General features: G+C 48.7%; 1 protein-coding gene across 2 annotated transcripts in view; it reads right to left on the reverse strand.

Moving 5' to 3' along the window:
* The window catches only part of WDFY4 (WDFY family member 4), a 218664-nt gene that overhangs the window by 93897 nt on the left and 105857 nt on the right, over nt 1-18910 (reverse strand). For both annotated transcript variants that reach the window (XM_083505395.1, XM_083505396.1), the window contains 3 exons: nt 16872-16984; nt 16279-16470; nt 13718-13854 (listed from right to left, as the gene is read on the reverse strand). In XM_083505395.1, the coding sequence (XP_083361521.1) occupies nt 13718-13854; nt 16279-16470; nt 16872-16984 (442 nt within the window). The remainder of the gene's footprint in view (nt 1-13717; nt 13855-16278; nt 16471-16871; nt 16985-18910) is intronic.

Consider the following 18910-nt stretch of genomic DNA (forward strand, 5'->3'; position numbering starts at 1 on the left):
GACTGACCTAGAAAGCGGAAGAATCCCTCACCAAGGGCCTGGGCCAGCGGGCAGAAGTCAATGAGCCAGGAGTCTCCTTCACGGCTTAGCTCTGCACGTAAACCCTCTCTACCGATCAACATACATACACAAAGCTATAGGGCAGCCACTTCCCTGCAGTGGGGTCCTATACAGCTGGAGACTGTGGGAAACATTCAGATATGTTTAACGATTGGTAGTTTAAGGCAGCTACTAGGAAAAGCAATGCTGGTACAGTGGTACCTCGGGTTACATACGCTTCAGGTTACACACTCAGCTAAGCCAGAAATAGTGCTTCAGGATAAGAACAGAAATTGGGCTTCGGCGGTGCGGCAGCAGCAGGAGGCCCCATTAGCTAAAGTGGAGCTTCAGGTTAAGAACAGTTTCAGGTTAAGTACGGACCTCCGGAACGAATTAAGTACTTAACCCGAGGTACCACTGTATACCGTATTTTTCGCTCTATAAGACGCACTTTCCCCCTCCTAAAAAGTAAGGGGAAATGTGTGTGATTCTTATGGAGCGAATGCAGGCTGCGTGGCTATCCCTGAAGCCAGGAGAGCGAGAGGGATCACTGCTTTCGCTGCGCAGCGATCCCTCTTGCTGTTCTGACTTCACTTCGCTTGAGAGGCACTGCACAGCTTTCCCTCTCTGCTCAGCGCCCCTTCAGTGAAGCGGCAGGAGAAATGGAGCCCCTTCCATTTCTCCTGCCGCTTTGCTGGAGAGGCTCTGTGCAGAGAGCAAGAGAATATATTTTTACTTGTTCTCCTCCTCTAAAACTAGGTGCTTCTTATGGTCGGGTGTGTCTTATAGAGCGAGAAATACGGTATTTCCTTTACCAGGAAGGAATCCCTAGAGAATGGGAATGGATGGCATTTTTAGGAGAGGACAGATTAGGTAGCCAGTGGTCTTGTGTGGGAGCAAGCAGAAGTGGATCTGCTATGAAACTAATGAAGCTTTAGTTCCAGGGTCTATAATCCTGGGCCCCAGAAACAATTTTATCAGACCATCAAATGTCCCTGTTTTCAAGGGACAGTCCCAGATTTCCTGAAGCCATCCTGGTTTCTGATTTGATCCCAGAATGTCCCACTTTTCCTTTTAGGACACCAGTTCGAAAGCACCTCCGGGTGCAAGTAGATAAATAGGGACCGCTTACCAGCGGGAAGGTAAACGGCGTTCCGTGTGCTGCGCTGGCTCGCCAGATGCAGCTTGTCATGCTGGCCACGTGACCCGGAAGTGTCTGCGGACAGCGCTGGCTCCCGGCCTATAGAGTGAGATGAGCGCACAACCCTAGAGTCTGGCAAGACTGGCCTGTACGGGCAGGGGTACCATTTTCATCAGAGAAATGTTGAAGACATTGCTTTTTTCACCCCAAATGGGTCTAGTAGACCCAATTTGAGTCACACGGCTCAATTTGATTAATTTCTTGTTGTATATATTTCAACAATCCCAACATTTGAGAGTCAGGTGCTGCAAAGGTTGTTGCAAACAACCCCACTGAGGAAGATGACAGCATTCTGAATATGTTCAGAACTCCATATGCTTATTAAAATACAGTTGTACCATGGAAGTTGAACAGAATCCGTTCCGGAAGTCCGTTCGACTTCTAAAACATTCGGAAACCAAAGCACGACTTCTGTTTGGCTGCAGGAAGCCCCTGCAACCAATCAGAAGCCACGGAAGCCACATTGGACGTTCAGGTTCCAAAGAACGTTTGCAAATCGGAACAATCATTTCCAGGTTTGCAGCATGCAGGAGCCAAAACTTCTGAGTACCAAGGCATTTGGGATCCAAGTTACGACTGTAATTGTTTAATTCACATCCTATCATTTACGTCAGTATATGATTCTTGTTGTTGTTTAGTCGTTTAGTCGTGTCCGACTCTTCGTGACCCCATGGACCAGAGCACGCCAGGCACTCCTGTCTTCCACTGCCTCCCGCAGTTTGGTCAAACTCATGCTGGTAGCTTCGAGAACACTGTCCAACCATCTCGTCCTCTGTCGTCCCCTTCTCCTTGTGCCCTCCATCTTTCCCAACATCAGGGTCTTTTCCAGGGAGTCTTCTCTTCTCATGAGGTGGCCAAAGTATTGGAGCCTCAGCTTCAGGATCTGTCCTTCCAGTGAGCACTCAGGGCTGATTTCCTTCAGAATGGAGAGGTTTGGTGTTCTTGCAGTCCATGGGACTCTCAAGAGTCTCCTCCAGCACCATAATTCAAAAGCATCAATTCTTCGGCGATCAGCCTTCTTTATGGTCCAGCTCTCACTTCCATACATCACTACTGGGAAAACCATAGCTTGTGGAAAACCAGTATATGATTAGTATGAATCTTTTCTAAATGAAGAAGTAACAATTATAATAAAAGTAGTTTCACACACCCAACCCCGTGTGATTATGCAACTTTGTTACTTGAATGGTTTTTAAGCTGTTCTCCGTAACGGCTGGATGCAAAAGAGAAGATCTCCTTTCTTTTTGCTTCTTGGGGACAGTCACAGAATGAGCAGTTCTGTTTTTGCACTTTCATTAAACATCTCATTCTCACTGCCGCTCATAATCGGGATCAAATGCTCATTTTGTGTTTCAACAGACTGCAGCTCCAACCATTAGGGCGTCTCGTATAAACTTAGTGCCTTAACCCTCTAGGAGGCTAATGCACATTGCCAACTGCACTGAACCCCCACATGGTTGGGGAATAGCAAGCCAAATGAAAATCCTTGTTTCTCTGCCCCATCTTCCTCCCACCACACCCCCCCCCATTCCAACCAGCTACACTTAGGAAGCAGCAACTGCCGGGAAGAGAAACCACAGTCGCGGAGCCTCAATGTCACCTTGTGGCAAAGCACTTCGTGGAATATCACACAGAGAAATGAATAGAAGACAATCAGATCACAGGCTGGGCATTCCTAAGATCGACTGTGGATGGTAGACAGTGGAGAAAGGGGCCGTATCTGCTCTTGCACAATTCCCATTCAGTGAGAGTTTGTGCAAGAGAGCCAGTGTGGTGTAGTGGTTAAGAGCAGTAGTCTTGTAATCTGGTGAACCGGGTTCGCTTCACTGCTCCTCCACATGCAGCTGCTGGGTGACCTTGGGCCAGTCACACTTCTCTGAAGTCTCTCAGCCCCACTCACCTCACAGAGTGTTTGTTGTGAGGGAGGAAGGGAAAGGAGAATGTTAGCCGCTTTGAGACTCCTTAAAGGAAGTGAAGGGCGGGATATCAAATCCAAACTCTTCTTCTTCTTCTTCTTTGTGATAAATTGCAGCCAGTATAAATGCATAGCTGCATGAGATGACATATGAGAGTGCTTGGACTAAAATTCTCAGCCAAAAGCTTTACTTTTCTGGTTTCTCACCATAACAGTTAGTAACACTGGGCTTCAGTAAAGCAAATAATTTAATTAGACAGTGCCTATATGATACTGGGTGGCGCTGTGGTCTAAACCACTGAGCCTCTTGGGCTTGCCGATCAGAAGGTCGGCGGTTCGAATCCCCGCGACAAGGTGAGCTCCCATTGCTCAGTCCCTGCTCCTGCCAACCTAGCAGTTCGAAAGCATGCCAAAAGTGCAAGTAGATAAATAGGTACCGCTCCGGCAGGAAGGTTAATGGTGTTTCTGTGCCCTACTCTGGTGTCAGTGTTCAGTTGCGCCAGAAGCGGTTTAGTCATGCTGGCTACAGGTCCCAGAAAGCTGCCTGTGGACAAACGCCAGCTCCCTAAAAAGCGAGATGAGCACCGCAACCCCAGAGTCGTCTGCTATTGGACTTAACTGTTGGGGTCCTTTACCTTTTTATATGATACTGACCGACAGAACAATTTGGCCACAATAAGGAAATTTTGTCCGTGGTATGATTATTTTCCACCTAGTCATTCTGACACTTTGGCACCCTATCTGCAAAATTTAACAATTCCAAAATACAGGCGCGCTTTCACTTTCGCAAGATTGAATATGCTGCCTTCGGCTGTACTTGAGGGTCGATTTCAAAATATTCCACTGGGAAAATGGTGATGTCCTTGCGGAGATGGTAGTATTGAGCCCATGGCTCATGTGCTTCTTGCACTCTTTAGAAAGATTTAAGGAGTGAATTTATTGCCCCTCTATTATTGTCCATGTTGGGTTGCTCAACTATTGCTACTGTGTTCTTTCTTCTAGCAGATCAAGGTGACCAGGTAGCAGCAAAAACTGCAAGGTTTTTAGCGGGGGAATTAGAAAAAGATCTGTCATTTGATTGTTGATGTAAACCCCCAAAATGTATTTTCTATAGTTAAGTTTTTACCTCTATCTTGATACATTTTACTTTATTGCTATGGCTAGTGGCTGATGCGCAATGACAAACCTAGACAGCATCTTAAAAAGTAGAGACACCACCTTGCCAACAAAGGTCCGTATAGTTAAAGCTATGGTTTTCCCAGTAGTGATGTATGGAAGTGAGAGCTGGACCATAAAGAAGGCTGATCGCTGAAGAATTGATGTTTTTGAATTCTGGTGCTGGAGGAGACTCTTGAGAGTCCCATGGACTGCAAGAAGATCAAACCTCTCCATTCTGAAGGAAATCAGCCCTGAGTGCTCACCGGAAGGACAGATCGTGAAGCTGAGGCTCCAATACTTTGGCCACCTCATGAGAAGAGAAGACTCCCTGGAAAAGACCCTGTTGTTGGGAAAGATGGAGGGCACAAGGAGAAGGGGACGACAGAGGACGAGATGGTTGGATAGTGTCTTCGAAGCTACAAACATGAATCTGACCAAACTGCAGGAGGCAGTGGAAGACAGAAGTGTCTGGCGTGCTCTGGTCCATGGGGTCACGAAGAGTCGGACACGACTAAACGACTAAACAACAAAAGTGGCTGATGCAAATAAAGATTCTTCTGATTCTGATTCATTTGAAGACATAAGATTCAAGGCCTCCCTCATTCACAAGAACCTCAAAGCCAAAGTCATATTATGAAACATCTAGGTAACATGTCGCTAGACCAACATATATGTACCTGCGGTCTCTCTGTGTGAGCAATGGTGTCGCAAATTAACATATATTTCAGTAATACAAACCAGAGATAGCTTCCTGGACTCACAAAACCCACCCAGATCAGTATCTTCACATGATTTCGCTGCCTTTTGCTACATCACAGTGTTCTAGTTGCAAGCTAGTTATCAAAGCAGGCATTCATGTTGCAAAGGGGAAAGAGTTTAATATACATCATTAATAGCAATAGGTTTCACTGAAGGAAAGCAAAAAAAAAGAGGGTTGCCATGAGCAGTTTTGAAATGAATTTCAGATTCAAAACTCCCCTTGTGTATTTAATGGCATGCTAATTTACATTTTAATTACTTAAGAAATCAAAGCATTTGTTGACAGTGGAACATAATGTCAGCTTCATAGTGCACTGTCGGTAGATGCTTAATGAACTTAATTAGATAATTAGTGATGTTAATTATCCTTCTATTATGAGGATAAAGATGTTACACAAATGATGCACAGAAATATAATTATATGTTTGCTTGTTTGGCTCTTGAAAGAATAGAAATAGCAGACCAAACATAATGGCAAGGGATTTTGACATGTACCGCCTGCTTGCTTTAGCTGCTACGGAAACCCCATGTCTGGAAAGGGCTTTGTGCAATTCAGCTTGGTAGACCCTTCCTTAACACAACACAAACAGCAGAGCAATCCTAAAAAGGTAAAGGAGCCCTGACAGTTAAGTCCAGTCATGAACGACTCTGGGGTTGCGGCGCTCATCTCGCTTTACAGGCCGAGGGAGCCAATGTTTGTCCGCAGACAGTTTTTCTGGGTCATGTGGCCAGCATGACTAAGCCGCTTCTGGCGAAACTGGAGCAGCGCACGGAAATGCCATTTACCTTCCTGCTGGAGCGGTACCTATTTATCTACTTGCACTTTGATGTGCTTTCAAACTGCTAGGTTGGCAGGAGCTGGGACCGAGCAACAGGAGCTCACCCCATCATGGGGGATTCAAACTGCTGACCTTCCGATCAGCAAGCCCTAGGCTTAGTGGTTTAGACCAGTGTTTCCCAAACGTTTTTGGGCAACGGCACACCTGTTTACCGGAAAAAAATCTCGCGGCACACCACCATTAAAGCCCCGCCCAGTGACGTCAGCGCGCAGCGTCACGCCGGGAGGGACGCACAAAGGTCAAAGTTTTTTCCCTCCCCGCGAAGCAACGAAAGAGGGCGCCTCAACACCGGGAGGTGGGCAGGGAGCGGGGGGAGCGGCCAGACGGGCTCCGCTGGGGGACTTTCGGCTGCCGGAGGCGGGGAAGGGGCGGCTGCAGCGGACCCGGAAGTGGTTGCGCCCATCGGGGGCGGTGGGAGCGCGCCGTGCGGGTTGGTGGGTGGGGGAAGGAGAGGAAGAGGAGGGGGCGGCGGCGGCGGCCGGAGGCTGGACGGATCCGCGCAGGGACGGCGCGCGAGCCGGGAGGAGGCGCGAAGAAGGAGGCAAGGCGAGAGCAGCGCGGCTCGGGATGCATTCGGACTGCCGGCTGCTGCGCCCGAGACGCGGGGTATGGTGAGCAGCCCGGAGCGCCCGCTCCCCCGGGGGACCCGGCCGGCGCTGGCCTCCCTCCTCCTCCTCCTGTTGCTGCTCAGGCGGGACGCGGCGGCGCAGAAAGGTGCGTGCGGGAGCCCCGCCGGGAGGGGAGGGACCAGAGCCTTCCCGCCTTTCTTGCTTGGCGCCCACCCAAAAGCCCGCCGGGTTTTCGCGCCTTCCTCCAGTAGGCCGGCCGAAGCGAGCGGCGATGGGATGTGGGAGCTCGCTCGCTCGCTGCCCCGCGTGTGCTCGCCGCCGCCGCCCCGCCTCTCGCCGCCCGACTCGCCCGCCTCCCTCCCACGGCACACCAGCCGGTGTCTCACGGCACACTAGTGTGCCGCGGAACACCGGTTGGGAAACACTGGTTTAGACCACAGCGCCACCCACGTCCCTTGAGCAATCCTAAAAATGTTTAATTAGATGTCTCACCGTGCTCAGTGGCATTTGCTGTCGGCTTTCTTCTGGCATAGGACACGGGTGGCGCTGTGATCTAAACCACAGAGCCTAGGGCTTGCTGATTAGAAGGTTGGCGGTTCGAATCCCTGTGACTGGGTGAGCTCCCGTTGCTCGGTCCCTGCTCCTGCCAACCTAGCAGTTCGAAAGCACATCAAAGTGCAAGTAGATAAATAGGTACAGCTCCGGCGGGAAGGTAAATGGCGTTTCCGTGCGCTGCTCTGGTTCGCCAGAAGCGGCTTAGTCATGCTGGCCACATGACCCGGAAGCTGTACGCCGGCTCCCTTGGCCAGTAAAGCGAGATGAGTGCTGCAACCCCAGAGTCGGTCACGACTGGACCTAATGGTCAGGGGTCCCTTTACCTTTACCTTTCTTCTGGCATGATGCTGAGCATCACAGGAGTTAAGTTGTCGTATATGATCTGGCCAACAAACAATGCTTCTATGTGCACAAAGAAGCATTGCCTCCCCACTGAAGTTTTTTGACAGATGATAGGCAGAAGCATAAGGAAAACCAAGCCTACTTGCCCCATGATGCCAGCTTGAATTATGGGGTGCAAGATATGAGTAAAATTACCCCCCACCCACCCCACCCACCTCTTGCATCAGGTTGAAGCTACGGATCAAGCGATTTGTGTGTAGGCTTTAATTTGTGACCCCCGCATCCCTTGCCTAGCAGGTGCAGCTTCTGTAACAGCTGTGTTGATTTGATGGACCTTTCAATAATTAGAAATAATGTTCAGGCTTCTTGTGGTCTGAAAAGCAACATTAATCTGAAATTGGGAGCTGGGGGGAATCAGAGTTAGAAATAAATTTCAGGACAACCATAATTCTAAGAGCAGTGTGCAGCGGATCAGGAACCACTGCTCTATTTACTTCCTTGTTGTTGTTTAGTTTAGTCGTGTCCAACTCTTCGTGACCCCATGGACCAGAGCACACCAGGCACTCCTGTCTTCCACTGCCTCCCACGGTTTGGTCAGACTCATGCTTCGAGAACACTATCCAACCATCTCGTTCTCTGTCGTCCCCTTCTCCTTGAGCCCTCCATCTTTCCCAACATCAGGGTCTTTTCCAGGGAGTCTTCTCTTCTCATGAGGTGGCCAAAGTATTGGAGTCTCAGCTTCACGATCTGTCCTTCCAGTGAGCACTCAGGGCTGATTTCCTTAAGAATGGAGAGGTTTGATCTTCTTGCAGTCCATGGTACTCTCAAGTGTCTCCTCCAGCACCAGAATTCAAAAACATCAATTCTTCGGCAATCAGCCTTCTTTATGGTCCAACTCTCATTTCCATACATCACTACTTGGAAAACCATAGCTTTAGCTATACGGACCTTTGTTGGCAAGGTGATGTCTCTACTTTTTAAGATGCTGTCTAGGTTTGTCATTGCTTTTCTCCCAAGAAGCAGGCGTCTTTTAATTTCACGGCTGCTGTCACCATCTGCAGTGATCATGGAACCCAAGAAAGTAAAATCTCTCACTGCCTCCATTTCTTCCCCTTCTATTTGCCAGGAGGTGATGGGACCAGTGGCCATAATCTTTGGGTTTTTTTATGTTGAGCTTCAGACCATCCTTAGAGGTCTTCTATAACAAGCTGTAATCTTCAATCAGGCACTCACTGATCTGATTCACACAACATGTCAAGCTAGACTATGGATTCTTAGGATTGCAAGAACATGCAGGCTGCCAGAGGAGCTCACAGCAGTTTTGCTTGTCCCTCCTCCTTTTTGCTCCTACACTTCCATAGGGAGCTGATGGCACTGTGGTCTAAACGACTGAGCCTCTTGGGCTTGCTGATCGGAAGGTTGGCGGTTCGAATCCCCACGACAGAGTGAGCTCCCGGTGCTCTGTCCCAGCTCCTGCCAACCTAGCAGTTCGAAAGCACGCCAGTGCAAGTAGATAAATAGGTACTAATGTGGCAGGAAGGTAAATGGCATTTCTGTGCGCTCTGGTTTCCGTCACAGTGTTCCATTGTGCCAGAAGCGGTTTAGTCATGCTGGCCACATGACATGGAAAGCTGTCTGTGGACAAACACCGGCTCCCTCGGCCTGAAGCAAGAAGAGCGCCGCAACCTCAGCCCCCTTTGTCTGGACTTAACCATCCAGGGGTCCTTTACCTTACACTTCAGTGTGCTAAGCCAAGGTGCCAACCCAACCTGGGCCCTTGTTTATCTCTCTCCTCGCTGTAGCCAAATACAGAAGTGACAAAAACCATGTGGGATAACCCACTAGCGTAGCTTGGGGGGTGCCTGGGGGCGGCACTAAGCTGCAGGGAGATGAGGCCAAGCCGTGCCCAGTTGCCCTTTGGGCTGCTGGCGGTGGGAGCTCTTACTCTCGGCCGGCATGCACCGAGTGCTGCCCCTAAGCCAGGCAAGAGAGATGGAGGGCAAGCGGGCCGAGGCCGAGCCGCAGTGGAGGCCTGGGGTGGCGGCAGTGCTCTCCCAACCTTGCCTGTTGGCCCAGTGGCTCCACTCCCTGGTCAGGCCTGACCCAGGGGGTGGAAGTGCGGGAGGGAAGAGGCAGCATCTCTGCCCCAACCCAAGGCTCCGTTGTGCGAGGCATGATAACCTGGTGTAGCGCAGCCAGGTCTAGCCCTCCTGGCCCCCGGGAGTCAGGCCTGACCTGGGAGCAGAAGCACTGGTGAGGAGGGGAGAGGCAGTGGCAGCATATCTGTGTCCCCCCCCCTCCACTAGGCTGGAGCTTGAACAATGGCCGGGCGCCACCAGGCTGTGCACTCCTGGGTCAGGCTTCCGGGTCAGGGTGGAAGCTTCCCGCGGGGTGGAAGGTGTGCCTGTCCGTCCCGGGTGGCAGTAAGGTAAGCTATGCCACTGGGATAACCAGCCTCATAAAACCAATATGGTTAAGTCTAATTAATACACGAAGGGGTTAATGCCATAGAGTAAGGTGTCCTGCAGGACTTATCACTTCCCAGCATCTTGGGAGGAAACAGGTAATCAAGCCTATTGTATTCAGTCTAGTTGAAAAGCTCAGCATGTGAAGAGGTTTGAGCTGGTTGCTCCAGCTCAGCTGCATGGATCTCACCAGCCCCTCTTGAGTTCCTATGCCAATAGTCTCGGAACTTTTGCCACTTTGTAACTAAGCTACGTTTTACTGCCTGTGCAACTTTTCTGACTCCTGTATCGAAAAGCGCATAAATCTGACCTTTGGAAAATTTGTAAGTAAACCATTTTTTAACTTACCAAATCCAAATTTTGAAAGGAAGTGCTTGACACTCACGTATTAAATTTACTCTTAAAAAGTAGTCAAAAACTGAACAAAATTTGATTGGAAATATCACTAAACGACTTCCTATTTCTGCTCCTTTTCTCAGTGGCGTAGCGTGGGTTGTCAGCGCCCGGGGCAAGGCAAGTAATTTGCGCCCCCCTAACCCGTGGATTTGCGCCCCCTAACCCTAACCCCCAGATGTTGCGCCCGGTGTGGCCGCACCCCCCCCCGCACCCCCCACGCTACGCCACTGCCTTTTCTGTCTGAACAACATTGATTGATTTACTGCTGGCCACTGGTTAAGCCATGGTATTTGACTTAAATTGAGTCCTAGTCAAACAGCCATCCTCACACTCGGCTAATCTCTTTGCAAAGTGCACCGGAGCTAAAAGAAGGTCAGGTCTGGCCTTAGGGGAGACACTTAAGCCATCTTGCTTTCATGGAAAATAAGTCTGCACCCATTTGTGTATCTGACTGCTACAGAGACAATCTCTTGCAAGTATCTTTGTCCACTGCAGAGCAGGCCGGCCGGCCTGAGAAGCACATAAACACACAACTGCCTGGAGCAGGGAAAGAGGGAAAGATTTGGAAACTTGGTTCCGTGTCACACTAGAAAGCACAATTTATCAGATTCGGAGCTGTCAGGCGCTGACATGATAAAGAATAACACAAAATGAGTAATGTCCCAGAACCCAGCTCTTCCTTTAATTATGAGCCTCTCCCTTTCAGCGAAGAAAGACAGAAGACGCAGAAACACCAATTTCATGCACTTGTGCCTGAATAATGTCTCTGTGCTGCCTTTTCCAGATGGCAACCTTTTCTGCTGCGAGAACTAATGATGTGGGCATATTTAGGGGAAAACCAATAACAGTCTTTAACCTTCAACAGCAAAAAGCATGTTGTACAAAGCGTTCCTTGGGATGCATTAACAAATATCAATTACTTTGCTCACTGAGGTGTAATCAGCTGTAATAATCAAAATTAATTTTAAGAAATAATTAAACAGACCCCAAGGCAAATAGTTGGTGCCAGCGCTCAATTGTATCATGGAGTCACAGCACACCTGGAAGCGAGTCGCTCAACAAAAGGAGGAAAAGGACAAGCCTTGAGCCTTCTTATTAAACATTTGCTCTGCTTTGCACTGCTGGAGAAAAAGCCCAACTTATGCTGATAACAAATACCGTATTTTTTGCACCATAACACTCACTTTTTTCCTCCTAGAAAGTAAGGGGAAATGTCTGTGCGTGTTATGGAGGGAATGCCTACGGGTGGCGGGGGGATCTGCTGCAGTCGTGAGCAGAGGATCCATGGTTCCCCTTCCTTCTCTCCTCCGTGGCTCGCTTTGAAACAGCAAAGCGGGAGAAGAGCCGTTGAGTCGGGAGGAGAGAGGGACAGAGAGCCTGCTTCTTTAAAGGAGCAAAGCGGGAGAGGAGAGGAGCCTTCACCCCTTATACCCCTCTTCTTCATTCTTCTCCACACACCCCACGCGTGCTCCTTGTCCCTTGAGTGCTTTTCCTTCCCTCCCCACTTAAAACGTGGTTACAAAGCATGGATCCTCAGGATTTTTGCACTGGGTCACCCCAAATTCACCATCAGATCACATAGCATGTCCATGGCTACATCTTGCACCAAAAAAATCACGCACCCACTGTTGCCTGGGGCCGCAGTGGTGCAAAAACGTGGTTACAAAGCATGGATCCACATGGATCCTCAAGATTTTTGCATTGGGCTACTCCAAACTCACTGTCAGATCACATGTCTGTGGCCACAGCATGAACCACAAAAATCATACATCCACTGTTTCATTTAGAATATTTTTTTTCTTGTTTTCCTCCTCTAAAAACTATGTGCGTGTTATGGTCGGGTGCGTGTTATAGAGCGAAAAATACAGGTATATTTTGACTCAAGACGTTAGCAGACAGAAAACGACTGGGCCGCGACCTCAGTGTCAGAGGTGATGACTTTTTCTCCCACGCAACTCCCAGTCAAGCCTCTCTTACCCCCACGGATCACTGCCTCCTTTACATTTTTAGGCCCACCACATTTCCTATCTTTCATTTTCAACTCAAAACAAGAAAATTGGCCACAAATAAATAACGGGAATAGGGTTTTTAATTTAATGTGGAATTTTAATAGCACATTGTTAGGAAAAGGCAGAGGAACAGTACCTGCAATCACTGAGTGGGGTATTAAGAGCTGGGTTTAACTGGATGGGAGTCAGGGAAGGGAGAAAGAAATCTGAGGAAAATGAACTTTCTAGATAAATTCTTCTGTTTAGTAACAGGGATTGGATGGAGTGGATGAACTGTTACGAACATGGCATAGGCCACATTGGTGTAGATCAGAACTAAGAGCCGGGGGCTGGATGCGGCCCAATTGCCTTCTCAATATGGCCCACAGATGGTCCAGGAATCAGCGTGATTTTACATGAGTAGAATGTGTGCTTTTATTTAAAATGCATCTCTGGGTTATTTGTGGGGCATAGGAATTCGTTCATATTTTTTTTTCAGAATATAGTCTGCCCCCCCCCCCCAAGGTCTGAGGGACAGTGGACCAGCCACCTGCTGAAAAAGTTTGCTGACCCCTGGTGTAGATTATAAGTAAAAATAAATGGCCTCGGCCCAGTATACCCGAAGGAGCGTCTCCACCATTCAGCCCAGACACTGAGGTCCAGCTCTGAGGGCCTTCTGCCGGTTCCCTCTCTGTGAGAAGTGAGGTTACAGGGAACCAGGCAGAGGGGCTTCTCGGTAGTGGCACCCACCCTGTGGAACGCCCTCCCACCAGATGTCAAGGAAATAAACAACTATGTGACTTTTAGAAGACATCTGAAGGCTGTCCTGTTTAGGGAAGTTTTTAATGTTTGAAGTTTTATTCTGTAATATTTTGTTGGGAGCCACCCAGAGTGGCTGGAGAAACCTAGACAGATGGGCGGGCTATAAATAAAAAATTGTTGTTGTTATATAATAACAGAGGTTTTTTAAAGAACTTGAGAACAAATAAAGCTGAAACAGAACAGTCTTACATTGGGTTCTTTAAAAATTTAACAGTTTAAAGAGGAAGTTAATAATTGTTTAGCAATTCTTAAAATGTATAGATATGAAATATGGGATATGTGCCCTGAATGGTTTTGATATTTTTTTTAAAAAAAGTAAAATTCTAGAAACAAACAAAAAGTAGCAGATACATTCTGAGGCAAAGCTAGTCTGGCTTTTTTGTCCTGGGTGAAGTTTCTAGAGGGGGGACATTGAGGCTCCCAGCCTGTGTGTGTGTGTGTGTGTGTGTGTGTGTGTGTGTGTGTGTGTGCGCACGCACACAGAAATGCACTTGGAGGTGCCAAACTGAGTCTTTGACCCGAGGGAACTAAAGCCTACTTTTGCCCCTGCTTTACAACCCTGGTGTGATGCCAGGCACTTGCCAAGGCCCTTTGAGTTTGGTTTTTTCTTACCAGATGCCTTGCCTAAAGCCTAAGATTTGTTCAGGTGATCAGAAGATGCCATGTTACCTGCGTTTTGTATCCCGTCTGCTTCAGGTTCCGGCTGGGGGTCAGTTTCACCGCTGGAGACCAGCTTCCACTCCAAGAACGCGGCTTGTCTGAAGGCTGAGCTGGAACCTTGCTCTGGGGAATTTTCTTTTCTGATGCTGAAGACCAAGGAGAAGAAACAGTTGTTGAAACCAAAGCAGGCAAAGGTTTCTACAGGTTAGGAAATACGTCAGAAGGTACAAAGAGCATGAACCAGGTATGCGCATGGGATACACGGCAAATTGAAAGCATATCCACACTAGATTTTAAAACTGGTTTAAAAGTCCTCCCCTCTCCCCAGTTCTACAAGTGTGGTGGAGGCGACCTAGCAAAAAATGATCAGCAAACAAAAAACCCCGATATTTTTTCTATATAAGTCATTATAGGAACAGTGGCATAAAACCCAAATAAGATGGCAAATGTGATGGTCACATACCAGCCCGTTAAGGTACCTTGGGTTTGGGACAGTCCTTTCATTACCCATCAAACACTCATATGTCCTGGTTGTACCCTAATTAACTCCAGATAAGGGAGAAAGAAATCTGAGGAACTCCAGATAATCGCCTCAGCTCATTTTATTCCTGGTTATAACAACAACAGCAGGAAGCAACCCTAACACATTCACCTATAGCATACCAACACTTTATATTATGTTTCATTGGTGACCTAAGAGGAAAAAATGACTCTTACTCATACTTAATTTAATTGCAAGGGCTCCATATTGGACATTTAGGTAAAGTAAAGGTACCCCTGACCATTAGGTCCAGTTGTGACCGACTCTGGAGTTGCGGCGCTCATTTCGCTTTACTGGCCGAGGGAGCTGGCGTACAGCTTCCAGGTCATATGGCCAGCATGACTAAGCCGCTTCTGGCGAACCAGAGCAGCGCACGGAAACGCCGTTTACCTTCCCGCCGGAATGGTACCTATTTATCTACTTGCACTTTGACGTGCTTTCGAACTGCTAGGTTGGCAGGAGCAGGGACTGAGCAACGGGAGCTCACCCCGTCGTGGGGATTCGAACCGCCAATCGGCAAGCCCTAGGCTCTGTGGTTTAACCCACAGCGCCACCCATGTCCATTGGACATTTAGCTATGGTAAATTCTCCAACCAAGAACTTATACGTTGACCAGTAATAACGAACCACATGTTGTATTATACTATTTTTGTGATGTGCGAATGACATGAGAAGACTTGGTCTATTTTTTTGTATCATTTATCATTCCTGTGATCCTTGTTTATAAAAAGTTATTTTTAAATCAAGAAAAAGAGAGACAGACAGGGGAGTGGGGCCCCTGAATTCTGCTCTTGTGAACACTTTCTTATACCCCCATCATTCAGCCCTGACACTGAGGTCCAGCTCTGGGGGCATTCTGGTGGTTCTCTCACTGCAGGAAGTGAGGTTACAGGGAAACAGGCAGAGGGCCTTCTCGGTACTGGCACCCGCCCTGTGGAACACCCTCCCACCAGATGTCAAGGAAATAAACAACCATCTGACTTTTAGAAGACATTTGAAGACAACCCTGTTTAGGGAAATTTTAAATGTTTGATGTTTTATTGTGTTTTTAATATTCTGTTGGGAGCTGCCCAGAGTGGTTGAGGAAACCCAGCCAGATGGGTGGGATATAAATAATAAATGATGATGACGATGACAACGATGATGATGATGATTACTGCAGCCTAGAAGAAGTCAATGGTTGTAGAAAATGGCACCAGCCATTTAGGAGGCCAAATGCAGTCAGGGGATGGTGCTTAATGTGCACTGCTCAATGTGGTTTTAAACGTAATCTGCATCTTGGTCTTAGTCCAGGATCCTGACTTTGCCTTAGTTTTGCATTCATTCCCAAGCTCTGGGCCTATCAGTCTTTGCCTTGCTTGGGTCACCACCTCCTTTTGGTGGTGTAAACTGAAACAAATCATGTGATTGCCTGCCTGGAGAAAGCCATGTGACTCTCAGAGAGTTGGGAGGGGACATCCTGTCAGCTGACCTGATTTCTATGAACTTTCGTGAGGGGAATATCAATGGCCTATCCTGCCTTCTGACACCAGGCAGCAAAATGTCATGGTAAAGTTTACAAGGTGGCGCTGTGGGTTAAACCACAGAGCCTAGGGCTTGCCGATCAGGAGGTCGGCGGTTTGAATCCCCGTGACGGGGTGAGCTCCCGTTGCTCAGGCCCTGCTCCTGCCAACCTAGCAGTTCAAAAGCATGTCAAAGTGCAAGTAGATAAATAGGTACCGCTCCGGCGGGAAGGTAAACGGCATTTCCGTGCACTGCTCTGGTTTGCTAGAAGCGGCTTAGTCCTGCTGGCCACATGACCTGGAAGCTGTACGCCGGCTCCCTCGGCCAGTAAAGCGAGATGAGTGCCGCAACCCCAGAGTCGGTCACGACTGGACCTAATGGTCAGGGGTCCCTTTACCTTTTACCTTATCAAAGGGTATCATGACAGGTAGCTCCAAAAGAGACCAGTCTCCAAGTCATTAAAAAAAACACCACATTCTGTGAAGTTGATTCTGTTAAAAGCTTTGCATGACTCAAGGACAGAGACCTAGGAAATGCTTCCAAGCCTTTCTCATTATTTCTTCCCAGAAAGGACTCGTGTCGGTCATCTTCAGTTTCTCAGCGCTGACTGCTGTCTCTGTAGAGAGAGACATCTTGTAGGCATCTTCCAAATCCTTTCTCCTTTGAGAGAGAAGTTGGATCCAGATGGCTTCGGTTGTCTTCCAGATGTCTTGCTGAACTAGAAACAAAGAAAAATGGGGAAAGTGTTTGGTGGGAGAAGGTGCCACCAGCAAACAAGGTAATTTTCCCTTCTAGAATTGGGACTTAGGACAACTATTGCTATCAGCCTGGCTGAGCTTCCAGACAAATCAGCTCCAATTTATGCAACTGGCCCCGCCTCCCAACAGTGCGGATAGGTTAACTGGGGTTTGGTGGGAACCCCCAATGAGTAGCACAGGGAGGCGGGCCAGCCCAACCAGCTGGTGAGTCCCACGTGGCCTGAAGTGCTGCCGCAGTCCCGCAAAGGGCGCCCAGAAGGGAAGGTGTGAGCGTTCATTGTCATAGTGTGGCAAGCTTTTGGAGGAACACAGTGTAACAAAGTACTATCCTAAGAGAACCCCCATTATTTGTATACATTACCATTCTTTAAAGCAGAGTTATCATCCATCCTCCCCTCTTCTTTGCCTGGGTCCAGGAAAACACGGGAATCAGACATTGCTCTCTGCTTTGCTTCATGGTTTTCTGGATCGCTGCTGTAAACAGAGGCATGGCATGACCATAGCTGTCAACTTAAAGATTTGAAAATAAGGGATCAGCAGCCAAAATAAGGGATTTTGCTTAGCTTATACAGAAATCCAGCACTCATGCTGCTTTTGCTGTGACTGACTGTGTTTTGCAGGGGGTTTGACTAGAGGATCCTAAGGGTCTACAACTCCGACCAAAGAAGAGTGGCAGACAAAACTGATGAACGACGTCCAGATGGCAAAGCTTACAGGCAGAATTAGAAACCAGGAAGAGGACCTCTTTTTTATAAAGAATGGGGAAAGTTGATAATTTATTTGAAAAGCTATTGTAAAGAGTTACATACATTGGTAGGATTGACAGAAAACTTGTAATAAAAATTTGAACTATGGATGGACAAATGATTTATAAAAATAGAGTTATGAAAGGGATGCAGAGGGGGAAATCACTACATTAAGATGCTGCGCTGGTTGGAGGGGATGCTAAGCAGCAAGTCGGGGCTGCCATCGTCCTGGTGCAAGGAGTTCCATTGGCTCTTCCCCACCCAAGAGAGAGGGGGGGAGACTCTCGCCCACGCCACCCGTGAGCCTGGCATGAGGCGGTTGCAGCATTTGCTTCCAATTGTGTGGCAAGTTCCCTCCCCCAAAGAAATGAAGACACAGGACACGTTAGTTAAGGTTAATGGGCGTAAATGGCCACAACTTTATTGATTACAGAATTGAAGGTATTGGCCTTAGGCATTGGTTCCTATGACTACCCGGCATGGTAACCGGGAAGGGTTGAACACAAACCGTGGGGGTGTCCTGCTGGAGTACGCCAGCTAGGACCCCCACGGGTGTCACCGCTCGTGGGCGTGCCGGCGGCCCTCACCTTACTAGGTCTCGGACAAGGCAAACGCCCCCGGAGTCCTCTACCGGACTACCCTTTTCTCGGGGGAAGGTGATGGCGTGTCCTTCCCCCCATCCATTTGCATCACAAATCTGCTGCCGAGGGGAAAGAGGGAGATCCCGGGGCGTGCCTGGCCTTAAATAGCCCAGGCCACGCCTCCCCAGCCCACCTATTGGCGGGCAGGGGGAAGGCGGAGAGGCACGCCCCCGGGGATTCCCTGGCTCTCGCGGGGCTAAACTCCAGCCCCGCGCTTGTGGGAGGGGCCAGCCCACAACACCCTCTCCTCCCGAGGCTCGGAAATGGCTTTGTCATTTGCTTTGATTCAGCAGTAAAATGCAGGTTTTCCTGGGGGAAGCGTTTGGACAAATAAGGGGGGGGGGGAAGTAAGTGCTTGGACAATGGAGCTTAAAGCCCAGACCTGTGCCTAGAAATGGGGCACAAAAGGAAATCTGGACGAGCCCACTGTAAAATAGGTAAAGGTAAAGGGACCCCTGACCATGAGGTCCAGTCGTGGCCGACTCTGGGGTGCTCAACTCGCTTTATTGGCTGAGGGAGCCGGCGTACAGCTTCCGGGTCATGAGGCCAGCATGACTGAGCCGCTTCTGGCGAACCAGAGCAGCACACGGAAACGTCGTTCACCTTCCCGCCAGAGTGGTACCTATTTATCTACTTGCACTTTGACGTGCTTTCGAACTGCTAGGTTGGCAGGACCATTGTAATATAGGTGTTACCAATGCTATTTTTCTAGAAAGTGAGGTTCCAGAGCTCACCATGAACTTTTACCTTGTTCATGGCAATGGCTCCCACCTGAGAGGTGCTGGGGCCAAGCTCCTGTGAGCTCCAGCTGGGGAGGGGGAGCCCTGGGTGTCAGAAGTTCCCAAGGTAGGCACGAATCAGCATCCTTGCTGTCACATGCATTTTCAGCCAGCTGAAGTTCGCAGATATTCTGCAAGGGCACACTGCAATAATCCAGTCTGGATGTGACTAAGGCATGTGTGTCCCCATAGCCAGGTCTAGCACATTATGAGACAGACTTTGTTGCGAGATTT

This window comes from Podarcis liolepis, assembly GCF_965112155.1.
Source record: "Podarcis liolepis genome assembly, chromosome: 5".
Taxonomy (NCBI): domain Eukaryota; kingdom Metazoa; phylum Chordata; class Lepidosauria; order Squamata; family Lacertidae; genus Podarcis; species Podarcis liolepis.